General features: G+C 31.9%; 2 protein-coding genes across 3 annotated transcripts in view; one reads left to right on the top strand and one right to left on the bottom strand.

The window, feature by feature from the left end:
* TAF1B (TATA box-binding protein-associated factor RNA polymerase I subunit B) overlaps positions 1-20513 on the bottom strand; it is a 70874-nt gene extending 50361 nt beyond the window's left edge. Inside the window, exons 1-3 of one of the 2 annotated variants that reach the window (XM_035365518.2) lie at positions 20476-20513; positions 8992-9106; positions 6072-6266 (exon numbers count right to left, since the gene is read on the bottom strand). In XM_035365518.2, the coding sequence (XP_035221409.1) occupies positions 6072-6266; positions 8992-9075 (279 nt within the window). In that variant the 5' untranslated portion in view covers positions 9076-9106; positions 20476-20513. Of the gene's footprint in view, positions 1-6071; positions 6267-8991; positions 9107-20279; positions 20430-20475 lie in introns of those variants that run through there. The other variant, XM_035365515.2, reaches the window with a different exon arrangement.
* A 167-nt stretch (positions 20514-20680) lies between these two features.
* CSN6 (COP9 signalosome subunit 6) overlaps positions 20681-24539 on the top strand; it is a 67640-nt gene continuing 63781 nt past the window's right edge. The window contains exon 1 of the mRNA XM_085826821.1: positions 20681-20800. The gene's annotated coding sequence lies outside the window, so the exon portion shown is untranslated. The remainder of the gene's footprint in view (positions 20801-24539) is intronic.

Genomic DNA, 24539 nt, shown 5'->3' with positions numbered 1-24539 from the left:
GACTTTTGCTGCGGAGAGTTCTGTCGGATGAGTAGATCTTCCGTTTTTAAGCTTTGCATAAAATCCTTTGCATAAAAATAGTTGCCGTCATTTCTCCTGGTCCTCTTCACATACGTCGTCCTTCTCCCTTCTTCATTCTGGGGGTGTTCGTGAACTCTGTTTTCTGGACGGTGGAACGGCTTCTTTTTCTTGTTACCTTTCATTTTTCTGCGGGGCAATTTTCTTTTCACTTGCTTCTGTCTCTCATTGGCTTGCCCTTGTACTTGTCGTTTTTTCACCTCTGGAACTTGTACCTGCGGTGTCTGCCGTGCCGGATCCTGCAAAAGATCTGAAAAGATTTGCATTTTATTACGATCGAAGTAGGGCTTGATTTGATCAATGTTTGCGGAACAGGTTTCACCATTTCTGGCTTTTAACACTACAACAGCGTGAGTTATTTTTTCTATAACATATGGTCCTTCAAATCGTGGAAAAAATTTGGCAGTTTTATCTTCTGGCGCTGAAGAAAGTGAATGCTTAATTTTTAAAACTTCATCCCCTACTTTATAAGTTACTCCCCGTCCTTTCAAATCATAATATAATTTCTGTTTTCTTTGTGCTACTTCCGTATTCTTTTTTGCTTCTTTTATTAGTTTTTCTATATCACCCATTTTAAATTCTGGGGCTCTTTGTTGCACATAAAATAGTTTATCTAACGGTGTTATAATCTTTCTGCCTAGAAATAACTCAGCAGGAGTTTTGCCCGTTGTATCATGTTTTGCGGTCCTAAGGGCGAAAGCAAATTCATTGACATAGTTATCCCAGCTTTTATGAAAATTTTTAACATAACTACGGATAATTTTCACTATATTTCTGTTGACCCGTTCCGCTATATTTGATTGCGGCCGATACGGGACCATTTTTAAATGACGTATGCCCAGTTTTTGGCACATGTCTTCAAATATATTACTTACAAATTGAGGACCATTATCCGATATAACTTTTAGGGGCGCCCCGTATTTTAAAATATATTTATTTAAAATAGAATCGGTAACCAATTTCGCGGAGGCTCGTTTTAAGGGAACAATTTCGGTCCATTTACTAAAATGATCAACCATAACAAGGAGATAGCGACTTTTATTTAACTGACTTTTTGGGAAAGGGCCCAATAAATCGATGCCAATTATTTCATTTGGAAATTCGGATTTAATACTATTTAGAAACCCGGCCGGGCGGAAATTAATATAATTAACGGCTTGACATGTTGGGCAGGACTGGACATACGCCCTTGTTAACTTTTCCAGTTCAGGAAAGTAGACTGCCTCGCGTACGCGTTGGATAGTTTTTCGAATACCAGCATGAGAAGCTAAAGGGCTGTCATGGAGCTCATGCAGGATATTTAATCTAAGACTAGCTGGGATAACAGGTCGAAATTCATTGTTGGAATTCGTAGCTTTTGTGTAGAATAATAGACCATCTATTAGTTCGTAATGGGCCGCCCTATTTCTTATCGCCACAATATCTTGGTGGCTAAAATTTTCAGGATCCTTCAAATACTCATAAATACTTCCAAACTCAGGATCTTTACCCAGTTCTGTTATTACAGTGTCTCGGGAATTTATTGTACATGCTGTAAGCATTGCAACTTTTACGGTATTACCCTGTTCGCCTAATTTAATTCGTGATAGGGCATCTGCTACGATATTTTCCTTTCCGGGGGTATGCTTGATTACCAGATTATATTCTAATATCCTGAGTGCCCATCTTATTAACCTTGGGGATAAGTTTTTCCCTGAGTACAATCTAGTTACCGCCGCATGATCAGAGTATACTGTTATCGGCGCCTTTCCAAAATAGACACGGAACTTTTGCACTGCTAACAGAACTGCAAGTGCCTCTCTCTCGGTCGCGGAATAGTTTCTTTGTGTTTGATTTAAAGTTCGGCTAAAAAATGCCACGGGCTGCTGATTTTGCGAAAGTACTGCTCCTACCGCATAATCCGAAGCATCCGCTGAAATTTCTAAATTTTCATCCTTTTCAGGAAATTTTAACACAGGGGCTTGCGTTAATGCTTGTTTTAATTTTTCGAAAGCACTATTGGCTTCGGCCGTCCACGAGAATCTCGCCTTTTTCCTTTTTAATTTTAACAATGGCTCAGCGATAGCCGCAAAATCTTTTATAAAGGACCTATAATATGAACAAAGTCCTAGAAAAGAAGAGAGCTTCTTTGCCGTGTTTGCAGTCGGATACTTTTGTACAGCGATTATTTTTGATTCATCTGTCTCGATCCCTTTTTGAGATATTTTGTAACCTAAATATTTTAATTCAGGGGCTGCAAATTTGCACTTTTCGACATTAACTTTTAGACCGGCCTCATTTAATAAAGAAAACACCTGTCTTAAATCCTGTACATGTTGGTCGAGATTATCACTAGTAATAATGATATCGTCTAAATAGATAAATGTGGACTTTCCAAGAAGAGGTCTTAACACAATGTCCATCCATCGCTGAAATGTTGCTGGGGCCCCTGAAAGGCCAAACGGCATACGCAAAAATGCGTAAGTGCCAGACTTGGTTATAAAAGCAGTCTTAGGCACGTCCTCAGGCCTAACCCCTATTTGAAAATAACCAGTCGTTAAGTCTAAAGTCGTCATAAATTTGGTTGATTTTATGTTCCTTAAAATTTCTTCTATGATCGGCAACGGATATACCGGATATTTCGTTATGGAATTTAATTTACGGTAATTTTTCCTTTCCGTGCTTTCCTTCTTTTTCCCCTGGCCTTGAGACTTTTTTCCTGGGTTGCTATTGAACTGTCGACATTCGCCGGCTGTTTTTGAATGCTCGGGTTTCCTTGCCCACTGATTCGCTTTTTCTCCATAGCCATGTGCTTGAGTTTGCTGTAGTCTTGGCGTACCAAATTGGTTTCGCTGTTGATATTGGCGTCTTCTTTCGACGTCTGCCGTTCTTCTACTTTCAAACTGGATTGCTAGCTCAAATAACTTTTCCAGTGTAGTCGGATTTCTTAATTCAATAAAGTCTTGCACTTGGGGCAGTAACCTCGGCAAAATCACTTGAATTATTTCAGGATCCGGACGGTTTCCATACAAGAGCTTGAAAACGTTTCTTAAAATAAAGCTCGAGAGGTTTTCGATTCTTTGTTGATATATATTAAAAAGTTCCGTTTCTAATTTCACACGATCCCTTACAACAGGGAAGGCTTTTAGTAGGGCAGTCTTGAAATTTTCGTAAGTATAGGTGGGACTTCCTGCTTGACCCAAGAGACTTTTGCCGATACATTTGAACCAGTTAAGCGCTTGGCCCCTTAAAGCGCTGGTAGCTAAGGTAACTTTTTGAAACTCGTGCACGGGGTAGAGCATGAAGTGGTCATCCAATTTTTCCAAAAAACTGGTTACCGGTGAGTTTTCGTTAAACGTTGCTTCTGGTTTCATCGAAGCGCGCATGGTCTGGACGATGTAACCGAATCCTTCCAGGGCGACAGCTGGCATTTCTGGATTCTGAGCCGTTTCTGCAGGCAGCACAGGTTCTTCTTGAAACTCGGCCATGGTTATTCTTCTTCGTTGGGCGCCACTATCAGGTTCAATGTTCCTTCTAACCTTCTTCGGGAACATACAAGGACCTGACTAGGAACAGAGAGCTTACTAAAGCTATGTTCACTAATTGTAGTAAGTAGACAGGATACAGACGAAGGGTATACAAAACCCTTTATTTTTCTCTATATACAATAACTTCCGTACTTCGAAATACACTGACCCGCCACTCGGGGTCTAACGTAAAAGTAAAAAAAATAAAACTAAACTCTAATTTAACTTTAGAATAATACACGTGGAAGATTGGCCTTATAATAACAGGAAGCGTATGTAGCACAGAGACTGTGAACACTACAATACGTTTAATTTATCAAGAGGATTAAAACCTCTGGCCTGGAAGGCAAATAGCAACTGCGTAACTTCTAAGGTAAGCGGCCTGCTTCGAACTCACTGCTTCCTCTCTCTCTTGCTTGGCAAAAAGCCACAACTTAAGTACTTGGCGTTCGCCAGACAAACTTTGCATAAAATCCTTCACGCTTATAATTCTGGCCGGAAGTAGAAAATAAGAAGTGATAGTAAAGATTTAAAATAAAATAAACGTTAGTAAAACTTAAGATCCTTACAATATTACTGCCCATTTTCAGGCAATAACAAGTTTTAGAGATTAAAATATATATAACTGTTACTATAGCTTTCAATTATCCTTCACTTTTAGTTCAATAAACAGTACTTTATATAACACCAGAAAAAGTAGTCATGTGAGATAACATAGTTACAAAATAACATATAGTTAAAGGAGAAATATAAAAAATAACTATTTTGTCTCAGTCTCACTCGATCCTGATTAAACATTTTTAGGGAAAAAGCTTTTTCTTTTTTGCTACTTTTGTAGCCAACTTTTCTAATTTCTGTTTGCGATATAGTCTCAATTTCTTTTCGGCAGCTTTTATACAATCCATTGATACTTTTTTATTTTCTTCTTTATTTTCTGCAATGTTTAATTGCTTTTTTTTAGATTCTCGCTCCTCTTTTTTTATCTCTAGCTCTTCTTTGTACAGTTTATGAGCATTCCTTAAATTTTTATATAGAGTTTTGTGTACTGGAAAATGCAAGTGGTCATCCCTTTTAAAAAATTCCAGAGCTGACTTATTGCAACTCAAAAATGTGTATTTTACTGTTTGTATAGCAGACAATGTGTCTATACTCGTGCGGCCACACTCCTTGTCTAACACACTGCTCATAGCACTAAAAGCACTCTCAACTTGTGGCCCATGGAAACGGAACCACCGGAGAGCCCCCAACTCTGTAGGAAAAGATAAAGGTTCTGGGAGGCAGGAAAGAAGAGGATGCTCAATGATGGACCGGAAGACCAACACCAACAAAAGCTTAGGATCTGGAAAATAGAGGCTATACCAGCTGGGAACAGTTCATCAAAAAACAGACGGACAAACTTCAAAGATTAGAAAGATAAGTTCAAATTTATTTTCATCTTTGTAGTTTTATTTTATATCTAGAAAAACTAGTTGCTAAAAGTTTTACTTCAAGTGAGGTTACAAAATGGCTTGTAAGTAAAATTGTAATTTTCTGTGTTAATGTAATCATGAAATGCGAATGCAATTTTAGTCTAAGAGACTGATATCAGGAAATGCGAACACAGATGTTAAGAAATTCAAAGCAACTCATAAATCTCGATGAAAAATGCAATCTGAATTCTATTGTAAAAACTTATTCAATGTATTTTATTTTGTTGTGAAAAATATTTTCAAATATATGTTTTGTTTAAAAAGACTTGCCTAGTTATAAGAATTTAATTATACTGCATAAATGAATTGTGATTGCAAACCTTCAAATGAGAAAACTAAGTTAAAAGTAAATTTAGTTGTGTGCAGGAGTAAGTTAGGCTCTCCAGCCAATGCTTAAAGTTAAATCCCATTCTGCCAGTTTACTACAAACCAGAGCTTTTCCTGTGCTTTTAAATATTCTGTGAACCGTTAGGCTAATCTACTACACCTTGAAATTACTATTTGTTGTGTATTTCTGTTAAGTCAGAAGTGCTTGGCTTAGTGTAAACTAAGTTGGGTCATTTGTTCATTTTATATTTGAATAAAAGGGTTTTATACACCCTTCATATGATTTCTGTGTTGTTTCACAAGGCTAGAAGATAATTCTTTAATAGTCCTTTCAAAAGTCTATGTTCTCAGAGAGACATAGACTTTACACTGTTTAATTTAAATTTCCTGGAAAATGTTAAAAAACAACCAGAATTCTCTTGCCTTATATTTTTATTGCCAAATAAATTTCTTTGAATTTAGTGATCCCCCCCCCAAAAAAAAATTGCTCGCAAAAACAATCACAGTTTGCACACCACTGGCCTGATAGTAATATACTATTATAGTAAGCTTCAAAAATACAAACCTAACAGCAACACTGAAATTTTTAATTCAAACTGGAGTGGCAGAACTATATTTTTGCTTACTTATCGAAGCTGATTCATATTACTATTCATATTTTACAAATATAAGCAAGAAATATCATTATTACCTTTAGTTTTGCAGAAGCACCAAGTCTGATTAAGGCTGAAACCTGTTTGTAAAGTATAATATTATATGCCTCCGGAGTCAACCAAGAAGAATACAATTTTGGTTTGTGTTTAGCATGTTCCTTTGTAGCTTTTTGCGAACTAACAAGATTCCGATTAATTAAAACTTCATCATTTCCAGTTTGTTCTTCTGTTTGCTGAAACATACAAATTATTTTAATCAATTAGAAATTAAAATACTTTAACATATTGATGTGATAAAAATAAAATATATTTTATTAGCATATATATTAGGTATATTTAAAACACATTTCCAAGTTTTTATGTGAAATCATTCTCACAATCACCAATAATACACTCTTGTCAGAATTCTTATTCCTCAACTAAACAGTCTAGCTATCCCTTCATTATAACTTTCTTTTGTACATTTTATTTATTTTTCTTATTGAATAAACAAACTCTACAACAATTTGTCATTTCTGTATCTAATCTAACAAGAAAAAAGAATTGATGTAAACATAAATGTCTATACTAAGTGAAGAATGCCTTTTCTTACACCTTATCTTTTCTGAAAGAATGTAAGATCATTCAATTCCTAATAAAGAAACAGTTATCAAAAGATTAACTCATTCTTTAAGAGCACTTAGTTGGCTTCAAGATACATCTTAATCTTCCCAGAAACACTAGGCACTGCTTTTCCAAAACAGCTAAGCAAGTGATCACATAATAACACTGCAGGGTTTATATAAAAGAAAATCCTACAATCATAATATCATTTCTTCCTACTGCTTAAAAAAGCTTAGAATTTACAATCCTTTTTCTTGTAAACTACAACAATGAGAAAAAGAGGGGAGAAGAACGCTAAAACTGAAACTAAATTAGCACTAAAACTGGAATAATATAAATTTTACATAAATACATAAATAAATGAAAAAAAAAAAAAAAACTAAAAATTGCTAATTAAAAAAAAAACTTTTACATATTTATTTTATTTATTTATTTATTGGAATATAAAAATTAAAATTCAAGTTCAGAAAAATTCAGTACTTAAACTTTTAATAATTACTGAAGTAGAAAACAACTTTCTAGAATATTAAGCAGTTAATAACATTAGTTAAATACACCGCATACTGGATATTCCTCACACTTCGACGAAAACTATCCACGTCTGTTTTCAGAAAAAAATCAAAATTAAAAAATAGCTATAAAATAAGATCTAGGATTAAAAAATCAGATGATAAAATACAGTTATTTTAAGAATATCTGCAATTAAAACAAAAGTATACAAATCATGCTCAAAACTAACTTAGTGGCTTGAAATGTCTGGGAATACAAGCTATCTTATATCTAGTTTAAAAGAGTTAAAAGAAAATGTTTTTGGTTCTGCCAGCTGTTATCAGACTGATAAATTATTCTAGAACTACCAAGCACATACATTAAAAAATCTATCTATATAAAGCTATATAAATTTCAAGGTGCTTTACTTTTTTCAAACATTTGCATTTAGAGACTAAATGGGTAAATTCTGAATTTTAACAAAACACTAAGCTAAAAGAAAATTCTTTAAAATAAATATACAGAATTATTTACACCATGTAACTATGATACATACTCAAATTATTTCGGCTAAGATAACATATACGGCTACAGGATACATGGGGTCACCAAATGTGGCGATATTTTGTGCTGGATGGTTTAGTTGAGATTTTGTTTGTATGGCAACCCTTTTTACATGGAAACTTTTGTGAGGAATATGGCTGTATTTTGTTGTGGTGGTTGTTTGGTTACATGTGTAATAATGGCATATAAGTTCCATTAAAGAAGTTGTGGAGAGATATCAGCCACATATTTTAGAGTATTCAAGCTAGATTTAGTTCGAGAAAATATGTTGTTGGAGTTATTAATGAAGCATTTCCTCATGGTTGTCATCATGCTGACAGAAGTGTATTTTTGCGGGATAGGATTTTTAAAGCCGAACTTGACATGTGAGAAGTGCAGGTCTGATATGAAGATTCAGAAAAAAAAAAAAAAAAAAATGTGTTTCTGACAAATTTGTGTGGATTTGCAGAAAATTTGCTGAGGGTAAAGAATTTGGTTCTCAACAAAGTTTGAGGTTTGGGTCCTGATTTTCCGGTGTTTCTTTATTTATTTTTTAATTTTGGTTTCGTTTCTGTTTGAAATTAATATTTTGATTTTTGGGAACTATTTTGAATGGTAAGTAAATTTACTTTTCTATTGTATTAATTTTGCAGACAGTTATTTTAATTGTTGCATTGCTTTAATTTTGTGCTGCTTTTTTTTTAAATTTTTTTTCTTTTGAAATTGTTTGGATTCTATTGTTGTTATTGTAGTTTAAATTTGTCATGAAACATTTTTGACAAAAAACTTCACGCTTTTACTAATTTAAATTTTTTGTTTTTATTTCGGACTTTTAGTGTAAATCATATGCGAAAACATGGTTTTTGCATGTGCGAAAACTGCACGTTTGCAGACATTTTATGTTCGAAATGTAAACAAAAAATTTAGATAAGTTTTTCCCCAGCCCGTTTAATATATGACAGTAGTTCCAATATTTTTTCCAATAAAGAGAGAGGAAGAACAGATTATCCTATGAAATCCACATTTTTTTTAATCTCAAATATTTTATATTTGCATTAGATTACCCCTGAAAAAACTAAATTCATTTTAAATTTCATATACAGCAAAGCACGAATTTTAGATTAATTATGATATAAAACTATTTAGAATTTTGAAAACTAACAAAGGTAATTTAGTATTATTTTCCAATCATAAATAATAGAACCAATGTCAGGTTAAATATTAACTAATTTTACTAATTCACACTTTCAAGTTTCTCTTATGCATTTTACGGTTAAGCCATTCAAATCTTTATACAAATACTCATGAAAAACACCATTTTACCTTATTTGCTTCACCACACTCATTACAATAATAAGCTCCAGCATCTATGAAAAAATCAGAACCACCACATATTTGACATTTCATTGTGTCCAGAAATGATATAAAGAATTCAAACCTGTTTAAGAATAAAAAAATTAACACTTTTAAACATATCACACAAAAACTACTTTCACATACATTAATGAATACATAATTATTGTCATGAATTTGTTGAACTAATAGGACAATAAGAGGAGCAAGCAAGTATTTTAGCAGCACATAACTAGATATCGAGTTAGAAATACTTATACAGTCAAAAGTCGTTAATTCGGACACCCATAATCTGGAATGATCTATAATCCGGACCTCAAAGCTAAAAACCTTCTGCGCATGCGCATAGGCGTTTACGCATGCGCATAAGACCTTTACAACTGCACATATGGGTGTGCACAAGCGCAGGATACGTTTTCGTGTGCGCGTTTAATGTATAACGGACTAAAAAAAGCTAAAATTATCTAATTATCTATTTCAGTTAATGTTGATGATTGCGTTGTTCCTTTATCTTCGAATTGGATCCGGCTTATTATTTTTTGCAGACTGTAAGAGCAATTTTATAAAAGTAAGCTTGAACTTTCGATTATGTCAAATAGAATTTCCGATGCTGGAGCTCACAAAGGATCTACTAAATGAAAGTATGTTTCGATGTCCATCAAACAAAAAGTGGAATTGCTGCAAAAAATGGATAATAAAGCATATCCTTTGTTTATCTAACCGTTCCGAAATCTGTTCATCGATTTCACGCTGCTCTGCAGGGAGGGGGGGGGGCATCGCGGCGCGCAATGAACTGAAAGTTGATCTGTCAACACTATCGTTATCTTCAGGGCAGATGTTTTTATTTTATTCGGCTTATAATTCCTTACTAAATGTAGTATTTCATCTCGATGTACTACTTCTTTGATATGATTTAAATCAAATTCCTCGTCATTATAAATATCACAAATACAAATCAAATAGTTTTCTGGTTGCAATTTTCTAATTTCAGCTATGCGAAATGTATGCTTTACGCATGCGTGCATTGAAAGAAATGTTTAATACAGTAAACAAATAAATATTAAGCTTTTTTTTTTTTTGTAAATTTTGATACCCTTTAAATCATAATTGCTCATTATTTTATAAATTATGGTTTCATATTTTTAATTTTATAATTTCTGCATGCCATCTTACCAGATTTAAACTGATGATCTATAATCCGGAAAAATCGATAATCCGGAATCGCCGAAGTCCCGACGAGTCCAGATTAAAGACTTTTGACTGTATATAATAAAATACAATATATATGTATATATACAGTACAAAGTCCGTAATCCAAGACTCATCGGCAATTCCGAATTAGGGGTTTTTCCAGATTATAGATCATCAATTTAAATCTGGTAAGATGGCATAAAATATGAAACCATAATTTATGAAATAAAGAGCAATTATGATCTAAAGGGTATGAAATTTTACAAAAAAGAAGCTTAATATTTATTTGTTTACTTTACATTTCTTTCAACGTGTACATGTGCAAAGCATACATTACGCGCACGTGCATGCGTAAAGTTTGTGGCTTTGAGGTTTGGATTATAGATTATTCAAGATAATGGACGTCTGGATTACAGACTTTGTACTGCATGTGGTATCCGTAAGTGCAACACAGCCACCAGAGGCCCTCACCGGTGCGCCAGTAGCAAGAGCGAGGTGAAAGAGGAGGATTACATATAGACACACAGTCGTCTATCCCACGCAAAGGTGGTAAGACGTAGGTCTACATGTGAAGGTGTTAAATATAGAGCTGTATGTTTCCACGAGGAGGTGGTAACTTGACTGCATATACGGCAGCTAGTGCGAGTAGGCGCTAAGCCACTATTTAAATTCTAAAAGTGATAAAGAACATTGTTTATATCTAACAAGCATGAGAAGGCGCAACAGCACTCGTATTTAATTCAATTTATACCTTTTCTGTTATTTTCATTAAATGTCGTTTGTGGTGTGGAAAATGTTGGAATTGTTTATTGACCCTAGCAAAGCAACTTCAACTCCCCTACCATACACACACCCACACATATACAGTCAAAAGTCGTTAATCCGGACTCGTCGGGACTTCGGCGATTCCGGATTATCGATTTTTCCGGATTATAGATAATCAGTTTAAATCTGGTAAGATGGCATGCAGAAATTACAAAATTAAAAATATGAAACCGTAATTTATGAAATAAAGAACAATTATGATCTAAAGGATATCAAAATTTACAAAAAGAAAAAGCTCAATATTTATTTGTTTACTTTATTAAACATTTCTTTCAATGTAAGTTGTTTAAGTTGCTTCATTTCATGTGATAATACTTTCTATTTAATTCTATTAAACAGACATAATTTCTTGTTTAGTTACAAAGTTCCGCTGTTCAAGTCCTATAATTGCTGTGTCGAGAATACCGACTAATTTGTCAATCGAAATGTTTTCGTTTTCAATAACCTCTCTGTCACTTTCTTCACTATCGGAAGTGAATTATAATGATGAGGAACTTGATTTAAATCATATCAAAGATGGTGTACATCCAGATGAAATACTACATTCAGTAAGGTTTTATAAGCCAAATAAAATAAAAACATCTGCCCTGAAGATAAGGATAGTGCTCACAGATCAACTTCCAATTCATTGCGCACCGCCACGTTTCTGCCCCCCACCCCTGCCGCAGAGCAGCGTGAAATTGATAAACAGATTTCGGATTTCAAAACATACTTTCGCTTTGTAGATCTTTTACACATTAGTAAATATATATCGGAAATTCTATTTGACATAATCGAAAGTTCAAGCTTACTTTTATAAAATTGCTCTAACAAAAAATAATAAGCCGGATCCAATTTAAAGATTAAGGAACAACGTAATCTGCAACATTAACTGAATTAGATAATTTTAGCTTAGTTTATACCGTCCGTTATACATTAAACGCGCATGCGTAAACGTATTATGCACTTGCGCACACCCAAATTTGCAGCCGTAAAGGTCTTACGCACAGGCGTAAACGCCTATGCGACGCATGCGCAGAAAGTTTGTAGCTTTGAAGTCCGGCTTATAGATCATTCCGGATTATGGGTGTCCGAATTAACGACTTTTGACTGTATATATATATATAAGAGTGTGTGTTACCTGGCATGCATTGTAGTGCTACTTAAGGGAAATAAAGTGTTTGCGTTTTAATTCTGTTCATTGAAATGCTTTTGGATACACAATATTTTTTTCCCACCTGGTGTAGGCAATTTCACTTTTCTAACTCTATAGCAACATTTCTGGTGCTTCATTCTTAAATTTGAGGGCTTTGCAATACATTATAATTTATCCATCTTTCCAACACCCACACCTGGCTGAAGACCGTAATCATAATTAGCATCGTAATGGAATGCATCAAGATTTAAATCAGTGCCCAGTGTCCGTCTAAATCGAACAGTGTGTACTAGAATATTTTCAAATTTTGCTTCCCGTTGCTCGTTTGTTTCATATGTATAGGCTTCAGCAGCATGCACTTCAACATTTTCCAGTCTTGCTTACCATTGCCAGTTTGTTTCTGAAGCTCATGATGCCCCTTTTATGATGCCCGACTATTATAAATTCATTTTCAAAAGCAAACAAAATGTGTGCGATGCAATTGCACGCATGTTATTGCATGAAAAATTAAATATTTTACACTTTGCTGAATGATAACACACTTTGAAATATCTTAATTTCGGCAGTACAGCCCATTTCTCTTAAATAGCTGAGTTTTTTTTATTAAATTAGAAAAAAATTAATATAACTGTGTTTTCCCTAGTCAAAACACTACTTTTTTATATTGCAGAGTATTCTGATTAAATTTGAAACATATATACATTATGCTTTGCAGAGTGGATATGCAAAGCTTTCAGATCGCTGAGTTTCTAATCAGAAGTTTGCTAAATTCATATAAAATATACAGGGTGTATCAGTACAGCCATGAAAAGAAATCTATACTAGTCTACTAAATCTGCCTAAATTCTTCCCTGCTATGCTCATGATTATGAACTTTAGTAAATGGAAAACCTACCTAAAATGCACCATTTTTCAAAACTACATTAAATTTCAAAATCAACTTTTTAAACAAGTCAGAGGATTTCCAAAGAGTGCACATTTCAGTACTTCCATCTGTAATCTCTTTTCATTTATCAAAGAATTTACCTTCCAAAAAAATTTACAACAGCAAGAATTAAATTACTACAAGCACACAAGCACACTTACCGATATATACATGATCTTATTACATTTAATAAGATTGAATACTTATTACATTTAATAGATTTATCCAGAATGCCTTACACTTAATAAAACTAATCATTCGCAAAATAACATCAACTATCTTGATCTTCAAATAATTAACTACAAAAACATTTTACTGTTTGACAAAACAAGAAACTTCAATTTCAATACTAACAAATTAATAAACTGGACTTCCAACATCTCCAAAAAAGTTATTAGTAATACTATCTTAAATCAAATACAACCTATTAAAAATATTTGCACAGATACGATAGATCTACAATGCGAAGTTTTGCTCCTTATTAAAATTCTTAAAAATAATCTAATACCTAATCAATTTATTAACCATCGTCTTAAAAGGGCAGGTGTTAAATACTCACTCTAAATCATTTAACTGATAGGCAGAGCTTAATTTTTAAGATTAGAAGTGCCGGAGCCCTATGGAAGACCGTCAGCAAACAGGAACAAGAGTAAATAAATAAATAAAATGACTATTAAGCTCATTAATAATTAAAAAGCTAATTATTATCAAATTAATTAATAGTTATTCAATTAATGTTATAAACTGTTATTTAATTGATAAATATTATATAATTAATTAATTATAATTTAATTGCTAATTATTAGATAATTAGTTATTATTTATTGAAATAATTAAAGATTGAATTAATTAAATAATTAAAATTAAATAAAATGTAAAGAAATAAATTAAAATTTAATAAGCGATTTTTAATATAATTTTATTGTTAAAATAAAATTTTCGAGATAAAATTTCTTCTGAAATTGTTATTTAGTTACATAAAAAATGTGCCGCAAGCCTTCTTATTCAAGGCTCCGGTGCGTTCCGGCTAGAATTATGATTTATTACAAAAACTAAGAAGCACCGGAGCCGAAATCCGGTGGGCTCCGGCCCAATTTAAGCTCTGATTATAGGAGGGGGTTCTCTTATCATCACAAAAATTAAATATACTTAAAGTATAGCTGATGAAAATTCCAGGGTGAAACAGAATGAGGGTATGAATGGGTAGGAACAAAAAAATGAGGGGAATCTTGGTGAGAAAGAACTTTCTATTTGACCGCAGCTCTCTGCTGATATAATTATAGCCATCAAGCAGATGTGTGTCAGGGGTAAAATGAGTCCTGAATCTGAATCCTAAGGATGAATGTAAAGGATTGCTGTAAAATTGCTGGTTACGCTTCCACCCCCAATTTGTGGATACCATCCGAAAGACGATGTATAGGATATGCTTGAGCAGTTTATCTGAGTAAACACTCTTATTGTACTCACTGTCACTTAAGGCACATTTAAGAACACAAATTTTCCCTCCTGCGAGGGTAACTAACTGCAAGCATCGATAACAATACACTTGATAAGATGACACTGGTGAGAAATTTACGCATTCCTAAACAAACTCTCCCAAATTTATTGCCCTTCTTAAAAGGAAAGGTTTCTGCATGTGAGTGAGGGGACTTTATTTGAACATCTCATGTTCTCATGAGTTCGTATTTCTAAAGGTCTGCATATTGTTAAACTAAAATGTTAGGAATTCTAAATTTTTTCCCCTTTAAAATGTGGTTCAGTTTTATAAAAAGAAGTACCGGAGCTCCTCTTATTTAGCGCTTCGGCTAGAATTGTAATTTATCTTAAAAATTGAGAAGTACCGGAGCCGGGCTCCGACGCAATTTAAGCACTGTTGATAGGGATATGATAATTTGTTCCTAAACCTGAGAAGGTGGTATAAGTTGGATGACTATCAGTTGGAGGATTTGTACATAGAGTAATTACAAAATTGCATATAACGTTAAAAAAAAAAAAAAAAAATGTTTTTAGACTTTTCTTATACTGTTAATAAAAAAATGAGCCTATTTCATACTCTATAGTCTGTCAAATAGCTCTTCGACAGTGAAAATTACTGGCAAAAGTATAGTTGAGGGTACCCCTTGGTGAAACTTGGCGACTTTTGGCGGTACATGGAAACCGATTTTGTGCAATTATTTGACTCGTTATTTTGGCTTGCGAAGGGGCGATTTTTGCTCCAAAACTCACCGCTACACAAAGCCAACATAACAAGACAAACAATTGCACAAACTCGATATCCATGTACACGTCGACTTATTTTCACTTTAAAAAAAATCCCTGAATTGCACAAAAATGGCCTTGCATACTTCTTTGACTTTATCCATGTACATGTCGACCTATTTTCACTTAAAAAAATATCCCCAAATTGCACAAAGATGGCACTATGCACTCTTTTAACTTTATCCATGTACACGTACACCTATTTTCACTTAAAAAAAAATCCCAGAATTGCACAAACTTGCATAGCACACTCCCTTTACTTTGTCCATGTACACATCAATATATTTTCACTTAAAAAGTCAAAGGAACACCAAATTCTACAAAACAAAAAATATATAATCTCACTAAAATACATTTTAAACCAAACAATAAAATAACATAAAAAAGGAAAAACATGTTATACTTTTAAGCACTACCGAAAGCAAATATTCACTTACCGTGATTTTCGAGCTCGCTTCGTACACCTAGAGCCACGTAAAAATCAAAATATCAATCATATTCAAATGACTTTTTTCAAACCAGGTACTCTTTTTGATCGAACGCTTCACATAGTGACCATCTGAACCTTTCTTCCTACAAACCCATTCAAATCCATCTAAACGCTTTTTACATTCGACTAGACGCATATCCTTCCTACATACAGGACACTTATAATGGCTACTAAGTAAACCTTCATTTACACACCAGTCAATTAAAGCTCTTTTCCCTTTCGCTCCAAATCGTACAGAAACTTCAAATTAAACTTACTACATTCGCCATTCTACCGTGTAAAGAATCAAACCAACACACACCACAAAAACGCTTACAAAACATCCCATGATTCAAAATTTCCCAGAATCATTCACCCGAATACGTCACAATAGTGTTTTCATAACATTCAACTACTCAGGCTACCATAAATGAAACAACAACTTGGCGATAAATCAAACAACTTCGCCATAATACAAGGGGTACCTTAAAGTCTACTCTACCCAAATTACTTTTTTCTTTTGCTCCTCATTCCGACATGACAATGAGTCAGAAATTAATTAATTCCTATTCATTAGTTAGTATATTAAAAAATTTTAACAGACGTTTTCACTCACATAAGAACTCCACAATAAACCTCCGTCAAACATTTTTAGTCCCTCCCATGTACCAAGAATAGCTTCTCAAAAGTTTCACCGCCTGTAATATTTCAAAGTATCCCCACTGACGATAACGAAATTTCGGACACACCCCCCTTATGAGTAAGACACAGATGAAAACACTTTACCAACATCCCACTAGAATGTAAGTTAATTAATGCATTTTCTGGCCTTTTAAATTTTCATATACATTTCACATTTTACATTTCATTATTTCTTATTATATATATTTCAATTTTTTAACTTTTATTTCATTTGTTTCTCATGTTTATTTCAATTACTTTGAGTTCTATTTCATAATTACAGTTAAGATTACTGCTGTTTATAACGTTTATTTATATAAAAATAGTCTTAAATTAACATGAATAAAAGTGAAGGTGTCGGGGGACATTTACTCAAGTATCTTGTAAATTTTACTACATAAATTGGTTTTTCACTCAAAATTTCTAAAGAATCTTATATTAGGGAAAATGCTTCTTTCAGAATGAGTTCTTCGATACTCTACTTTGGCTATAAATTCCATCGCTTCATGAAACTAAAATTTTGGCCTAACTTAATTTGCCAGTTTGGCATAATGATTCTTACATGAGTAAAAGATGAAACACCTTCATTTATTAATTATTGTTCATTGAACGAGAGTTGGTTTGTTCCCCTTGAAAAGTCAACTAATTTCCGATCAATAGCGATTACTTGTTTTTTTATTTTTTATTTCTTTTCCAAAGTTTGAAATTTTGTTATTCACGACTTAAATTCAAGTTCCCTTAAAACGTTTTTTTCATGATTACATTCAAGTTCCTTTAAAACACAATTTTCGGAATTAAACTTCCTACATATGGGTTCCCTCTTTTTGATACATTCTACTAAATTTATATTAGAAGATAATATAATCAATATTTCTTTAGTAAATAAATTAGTATGCTTTCATTTTAATACCCTTACATATATATATTAATAATAAATAAAAAGTAAGAAATTTAGAACCAAATTTGCAAAGACATGTAAGAAATGAAATTCAATGCCAGTAAAATTCAAAACTGCACAGAAATAATATTAGGATAATTTTGTTTTAAATTTTTTAAAAAGTTATGATACTGTAATATCAAGGAAGCAGCTATAAGTGCTTTTACTATAAAATAGTTCAGCAAAACCTGGGGTTTACATATTTATTATATATACACAGAGACAGATAATAACCTCAGAAGCATCTCTTGAAAAAAAAAAAATTCACAATCCGAGAAAGTAAAAAAAAAATTAACAAACATTTTTCACTTAATTCAAATTAATATGATTAAGGGTGATAAAAAAATGCTTGTTGTTATAACTTTTCGTATGCTTTATCTTGGTATTTGATTATAACCCAAAGCAATAACTACATTTATTTTAAAATTTATTAAACTACTAAGCATGAATTTTACACTAATTATGACATAAAATAGCTAAAGATTTTGAAGATTTTAACAAACATAAGTCGTTCAGTACCATATTCTGATGAATAATGGAAGGTAAATGGTGATAAACACTTATAGGTAGATAAGGATGACAGCAATTACATATTTTATATTTAATTCACTAGAAATTATAATTTTTTGTATTTCAGTACTTTCATCTGGAAAGATCTTAACTTTAACAAAGACATATCAAAGTCAAAATTATAAAAATTTTAAGGATAAGCTGATTTGAAATAAAGACAACAATAACAAAAAATGTTCTCTTCCATGATTTAAATAAAAAAAAAAAAAAAAAAAAAAAAAAAAAAGAGGCAGAAGCAAATTACACCCAATTATGAATCCCTTCTTTCAGTATAAGTATGCTATTGGCATATATTGCTGACAACTGTTTTAACCCCTTCTTGGTTGGCGTCGCATCTCACCTGTTTAGGTTTTTGTGCCACCGTAAGGTCAGTGTTGCATGCCATGTGATGCAGTGAAAAATTCCAACGTTGAAACTGAATTCATCACTTTAAATTCTGCAATTATTTACATATTTCCAAATATTGCTCAGAGACAACGTGACTAGTCCTAATTTTGGTTAGAGTTGACTTTAAGGTACCCCTTGTATTATCACGAAATTGTTGTTTCATTTATGGTAACATGAGTACTTGAATGTTATGGAAACCCTATTATGACATAATCGTTTGCATTATCTCAGAAAATTTTGAATCATGGGATGTTTTGTAAGGGCTTTTGTGGCGTGTGTTGTTAGGAAGTACATTGCTTGTTTCTTTATTTAGACGGTAGAATGTCTGAATGTAGTAAGACTAATTTGAAGTTTCTGTACAATTTGGAATGAAAGGGGAAAAGTGCATTAATTGAATGTCGCATAAATAAAGGTTTACTTAGTAACCATTTTCTGGACAGTCCGGAACTACGTATGATATTTTTTACTCTTATTTTTGCGAATTTATGTGACGACGCCAATATACGGATTCGAGTTCAGATAATTTTAGGAAGTTTTTTGATGCTGTTAAGGAATTTTGTGTGCCACAGACTGAAGACGAAGGAATTTCTAAATAAGGTAAGTGCATATTTGCTTTGTGTAGTGCTTATATGCATAACGGGTTTTTCTTTATATATTTTTTGGTTTGCCTCTACTGTAGAATTGGGTGCTCCTTTGACTTTGCAGTGAAAGTGAAAATACATCGACGTGTACATGGACAAACTCAAGTTTGTGCCCAATGCCATTTTTGTGGAATTCTGGGATTTTTTTTAAAGTGAAAACAGGTCGATGTGTACATGGATAAAGGGAGTGCGCAATGTCATTTTTGTGCAATTCTGGGATATTTTTTTAAGTGAAAATAGGTCGATGTGTACATGTATACCGAGTTTGTGCAATTCTTGTCTTGTTATTTTGGCTTTGCGTAGACCAAAAATTGCCGCTATGCAAGCCAAAATAACAAGTCAAAGAATTGCACAAACTCTGATTCCATGTGCCGCAAAAAATACTTTAATCGTCTTAAATATACTTATAAAAATTGCCTTAAATATACTTTTGCCCTAGTTTCTTCCCAATTTTCGCAGTGAGATTTCCCGCCCTGAATATCTGCATGACATGTGTTAGAATTTCAACTTAAAAAAAAAAAAAAAAATTCAAGAAACTTTTGAAATTCATAGCCAATTTTTTTTGATAAAGTAAGTAAAAAAATTTTTTCTTTGGATTAAATATATGATTTTGGTTTTGTGATAAATTTGGTTTTTATGCTCTGATGTCCAAGGCAGGTTGTAAAGCTGTTTTAACAGTAAGGTTGGAAAGCCATTTTCTAAAGCATTTTTTATGTAATTTTAATCATTATTTTTATGTAGATATTTATATTAAACAAATCAAAACAATAGAGTTAATAAATATGTATAGTATCACATTGTATTTTTTAAATTTTAAACCTTGGTGCATTTCATGGCAAACTGGTGATCGGCGAACGGGATATCACATATTTGACCACCCATAGATCCATCAAAAACTGCTTACTGTCAAAAATATTTTGCATTTTCGAATTAAGGATAGAACACATATTAATTTTCAGCAATTAAAAAAAATGCTTTTTGAAGGTCAGAAATTCGAAAAAGTATTCGAACAAGAAGGGGTTAACACAACATTATAGCAAGAGATACTGCTTATTGGTTAACATGTACCTACTTTTTCAACTTATAAGACACAAAAAATTCTCATATAAAATTGTTAGTTTCGCACCGTTTCTTCTAGTCATTTAATTTAATAATTCAAGTCATTTAATTATTTTTAAAATCAGTAATTAAAATTAATGCATTTGTTAAATATTATCTTAGAACTAATACTAGTTTACCTAGTTTCTAAAACTAAGGCAGTATCACCGATTATAGATAATAAAAGAATTGATTAAGTAACAAATTCTTTTAAACTAAAAATAATTCGCTTTCAAAAAACTTAATACGCATAAAATTTTTCTTCAAATGGGAAACATGATCAAAACTCCATTGGAAATAAACATTTTAAATAAAAATACAGCTCGGCAAACTTACAGTCACATGTAGTAGATAAATATGTTTTGATTAACTGTGAAAATATTTCTGTTGCCACAAATGAAGGACAAATAGTCCTTCATTTTTTTAACCTAAATAATTTGGAATTTATGGTTTACGGAGATGTGTTTTAAAACTTAAATTCATAAATATTTTATTTTTGGTAAACTTTACTAGCTAATCTCCTTTAATTTTTTTATTCTTGTTTGCCTATTAGTGATGTAAAATGGTATAGCTTCACAAAAATAGTGCCGCTGTCTGACCGTAATTGTGGGCCATAAGCCATCTGAGTTTGAAGTTTGAGAGAGTGGGTTTTATTCTACCAGTGAGTTATTATTATTTTGCATTCTATAATTATCGTTTAGAAGGATCATAGTATTTGTAATTATATTTTTATTTTGTTAGTTTTTAAGAAACAGGAAATCATGTAACATTTTTATTTACTTGCTCTCATATGCACATCAGAATCTCCCGTATAAGAAAATTTGAAAATGGAATTTAAGAAAAGAACTAGCTGATCTTCATCCAGCTGAAATCCTACATTTTTTACACATAGTTTATAGTTTTACTATACAGTTTCTAGTTTCTTACCTAACTGTAATTTTTTTTTTTTTTTTTTTTTTTTTGGTGCAAAATTTTGGTTTTAATGTGTTTTCTAAGTTTCCGGTTTTGATTTTGCACAGCATGCCTGCATTTTAGTGTGTTCCGGAGAAACTATTATGTATAATATTATGTATTTTTTTAAATGATATAATTATTATGATTCTTGATTTATGTCACTGTAACAGATTAGGGGTAAAAATCAACATTTTTATTGTAAATTTGTTCATTAATTAAATGTATGTTTAATAGCTTTGTTGACAAATGAATATGAATTCATGTTATTCTATTTTTTTTGTAAGATAAGCCTCTTTTAATTGAATCATAAAGATATGTGCTTAGTACCTATATGTTTGAAATAATAAATTAGCCCCCATGTTTAATATTATTTAGATATTTTTTAATACATAACTTATTTGAACTGTGTGTCCTTTCATAAATTTCCATATTCATTGCAAATTGATTTTCATTCCAATGATTATGCATTCTCTCAAAAGAATTTAATTTTTTTTTATTAAAACTAATTTTTGTGCTAGATATTGTAATTTTAAAATGCCATATTTCACCTATCTATCTATAAAGTATACAAACATATATTTGATAGGTACATAAGTTTCACGGTACTCTTCGGCTCAGGCAAACTCGATGAGTTTATCGCACAGGACCCGGATTCAGAAATATATGTATTGATGGATTGGTGTGTTCATATATAGATGAATTGATGTGTTCATATATACATGTTTATGTGTACATGCATATGTATGTGTGTGCACTTGCAACACGTTTTTACATTTCTAAATCCAATCCCAAGAACAGAAGATTACTAAAAATCATTGTTATTTTTAGATTTTTTTTTAATTTGGAATTTTCAAAAGGAATGCCTTTCATATAAATAGCATCAATTATGATGAATTTTTCACCAAATCAGACAGTTTTGGATAAATGTTTGTAAATGTTTTACTATGTTAGCAAAAAATTGGATATTTTGGGGGCCTTGTTAGATTGAATAATTATTTTTAATAATACCATAGATGTGTAATCAGGATAGCTATTAGTTATGCTCTATGAATAAATGTATTATTTTTTTATCACAGTTTTTTTTTTTTTTTTTTTTTTTTTTTTTTTTTTTTTTTTGATGCAGTAGTCATTGTATAATTTTATGTAGTACATTAAGCATTTGGTCATACAAATCTGCAATATTTACATTTATTGACTAGAAGAATTATGAAAGTGTTGTGCTACTAAATACTTGTGTAGTTAATCAAGTCTATTGAGCATTACGTACTTTTACCCTTGAGGTTATGAGTTTTTCATAGCATGCTGTCTTCTTTTTAGTTATGTTAATATTTAAAAAAAATAGTTTTATATATATTGAAAGGTTATTTCTAATTTTTAGCGTATTTAATTTGAAGGATATAATTTAATTTTTTTAACAGGGCATTCATGAAATTTGTTAATGAACAGGGAAAAAACAAATGAATTTTATCTTCAGATAAATTATCACATTAAAAATTCATATCGCCTAATATTAAATTCTTTTTAATTGATAAAGAAATAATTTACAGTATTTAAATCCTCAAATTCATAGTGAAATATACGAGGATAATTGTGGTCTGAATATACCCGAAATTCTAGATTTTACAGTTTTGAAAATAATCTCTCACTCGTGACTGTGGCTACAAGTAATGATAAACACAATACAAATAAATTGCGTACTTCTGAATAAGTACTTGACATGTCATAATATTTTACCACTGCTAATTTAACTAAATCATTAATGGATTTCTGATCTGAAAGTATTTATAAATCACAGCAGTTAACTTCCAGGGCATTAGTAAAGTCTCCTTTATGTGTTTTCTATATTTTAAAAATATTATTAATAATTTTCACATTTGTTTATGATGACAGATTTTTAGGTCCAAAAAAGGAAATCATTGCAATTTTTGTCATTCCAGTCATTCTATATGTTAACTGAGTATTTAAGATAGCGACAGCAGCATATAAAAAACATTTATTTTAAAATATATTTTGGAATTTTTAAACCTGTTATCCTCACATTGAACCATAAAAAAAAGTTTTTTTTTGTCTCTTTTCTTTCTTTTTCTTTTTTTTTTTCCTTTTCTTTTTTTTTTTTTTTTTTTTTTAATTTTTAAATTTAGTTCCTCTGCTCCATTTATTTGCAATAAACTCAGCTGCTTTTATAATATATTCAGACTTGTTTCTGATATTTTGCATACTGATAGAAACATCTTTTAGATATTGATAAGATTGATTTTTCTTTGTAATACTTGAGACGCTGCATTAGTAAAAGATAAAACGTTTTTCATAAAAATTGTTAAGAATAAAAATTTAAAAGACTCCATTTGTTTTTAACCTATTTGCAATGTTTTATCTTTGTGCTTTCTTTGACGTTAATATAACTTATTTAATGTTTTTAAGATGTCAAAGTATCTTAGTTTAATTGCTGTCAAAAATGATAATCGTCCAGCCCACCTTGTAGGATTTAGAATTTTGAGAGTAGTATCAGAGTCTCCCGAAGAAAGTAAACTCTATCTTTTTAAACTTTCTCCGAAATGCACCTAAATGTTTTGAAGAATTTCGAAATATTTACGTAGCTGTCTTGCATCTTGGATGCATCTTGCACATACCTGCCTCAAGAAATTTAGGCTATTGTTCTCACAATAGACGAGCAACAGCCTGGCCTCAGTTATTACTAATAACTTGAAAGATGTCCTCTAGAGGGGAATCAAAATGAAAGCATACACCCTTTTTGTTTTCCTTCAGTTGAAATTTGGGTGTCTGTAACACTGAATTTAGCTGTTTCATCTGCTTCCAAGGTCCCCCTATTTGCGTTGTATATTAGGGGGCCCTTAGAAACTTAAAAGAAAAAATATTTTATTATGTGTGTGTTCATAGATAATAGAATCCGTGTTTTAAGTTTAAGCATGTAAATGTAGTTCAGTAGGACACTTAAGGGCCTCCTAAACCTTTGGACCCCAATGCAATGGCATTCCTTGCATACCTTTACTTACGCCACTGGTGATAGTTGCAGATTTTAGTTAAATGTGGTAAATGTTGACAAGGAAAACTAATAAAAAAATTTCCATATTTAAAAATAGATTGTGTTAATGACACTTATAGGCCAAAAGATTACATTTAGAGCTATTTGAATTACAAATAATTTGTTATTCACATATACACAATACCGGCACCAGAGCTTGTATGGCTGCACTGAGCAGAAGAATTTAGGGAAGACAAAATTTTTGAAATTTAGAGAGGTACCGACTAACAAAATTAAGAGATGATAAAATTTTTAGAATTTAAGGAAATAACTGGGACAAAATTAAAGGGCGGCAAAAATTTAGAACGTAGAGAGGCGCTTGATGGCAGAATTTAGGACCCGAAGAGACGGCATCAGGCGGCAAAATGTCTAGCGACGGCCCTCAGTAAGCTTAAGTATGTGT

The sequence above is a fragment of the Stegodyphus dumicola genome, chromosome 1 (assembly GCF_044657685.1).
Source record: "Stegodyphus dumicola isolate Sdum_Otavi_A_Nest chromosome 1, ASM4465768v1".
Classification (NCBI taxonomy): domain Eukaryota; kingdom Metazoa; phylum Arthropoda; class Arachnida; order Araneae; family Eresidae; genus Stegodyphus; species Stegodyphus dumicola.
Note: the sequence above shows the minus strand (reverse complement) of the source record. Positions and strands in the feature narration are given on the sequence as shown.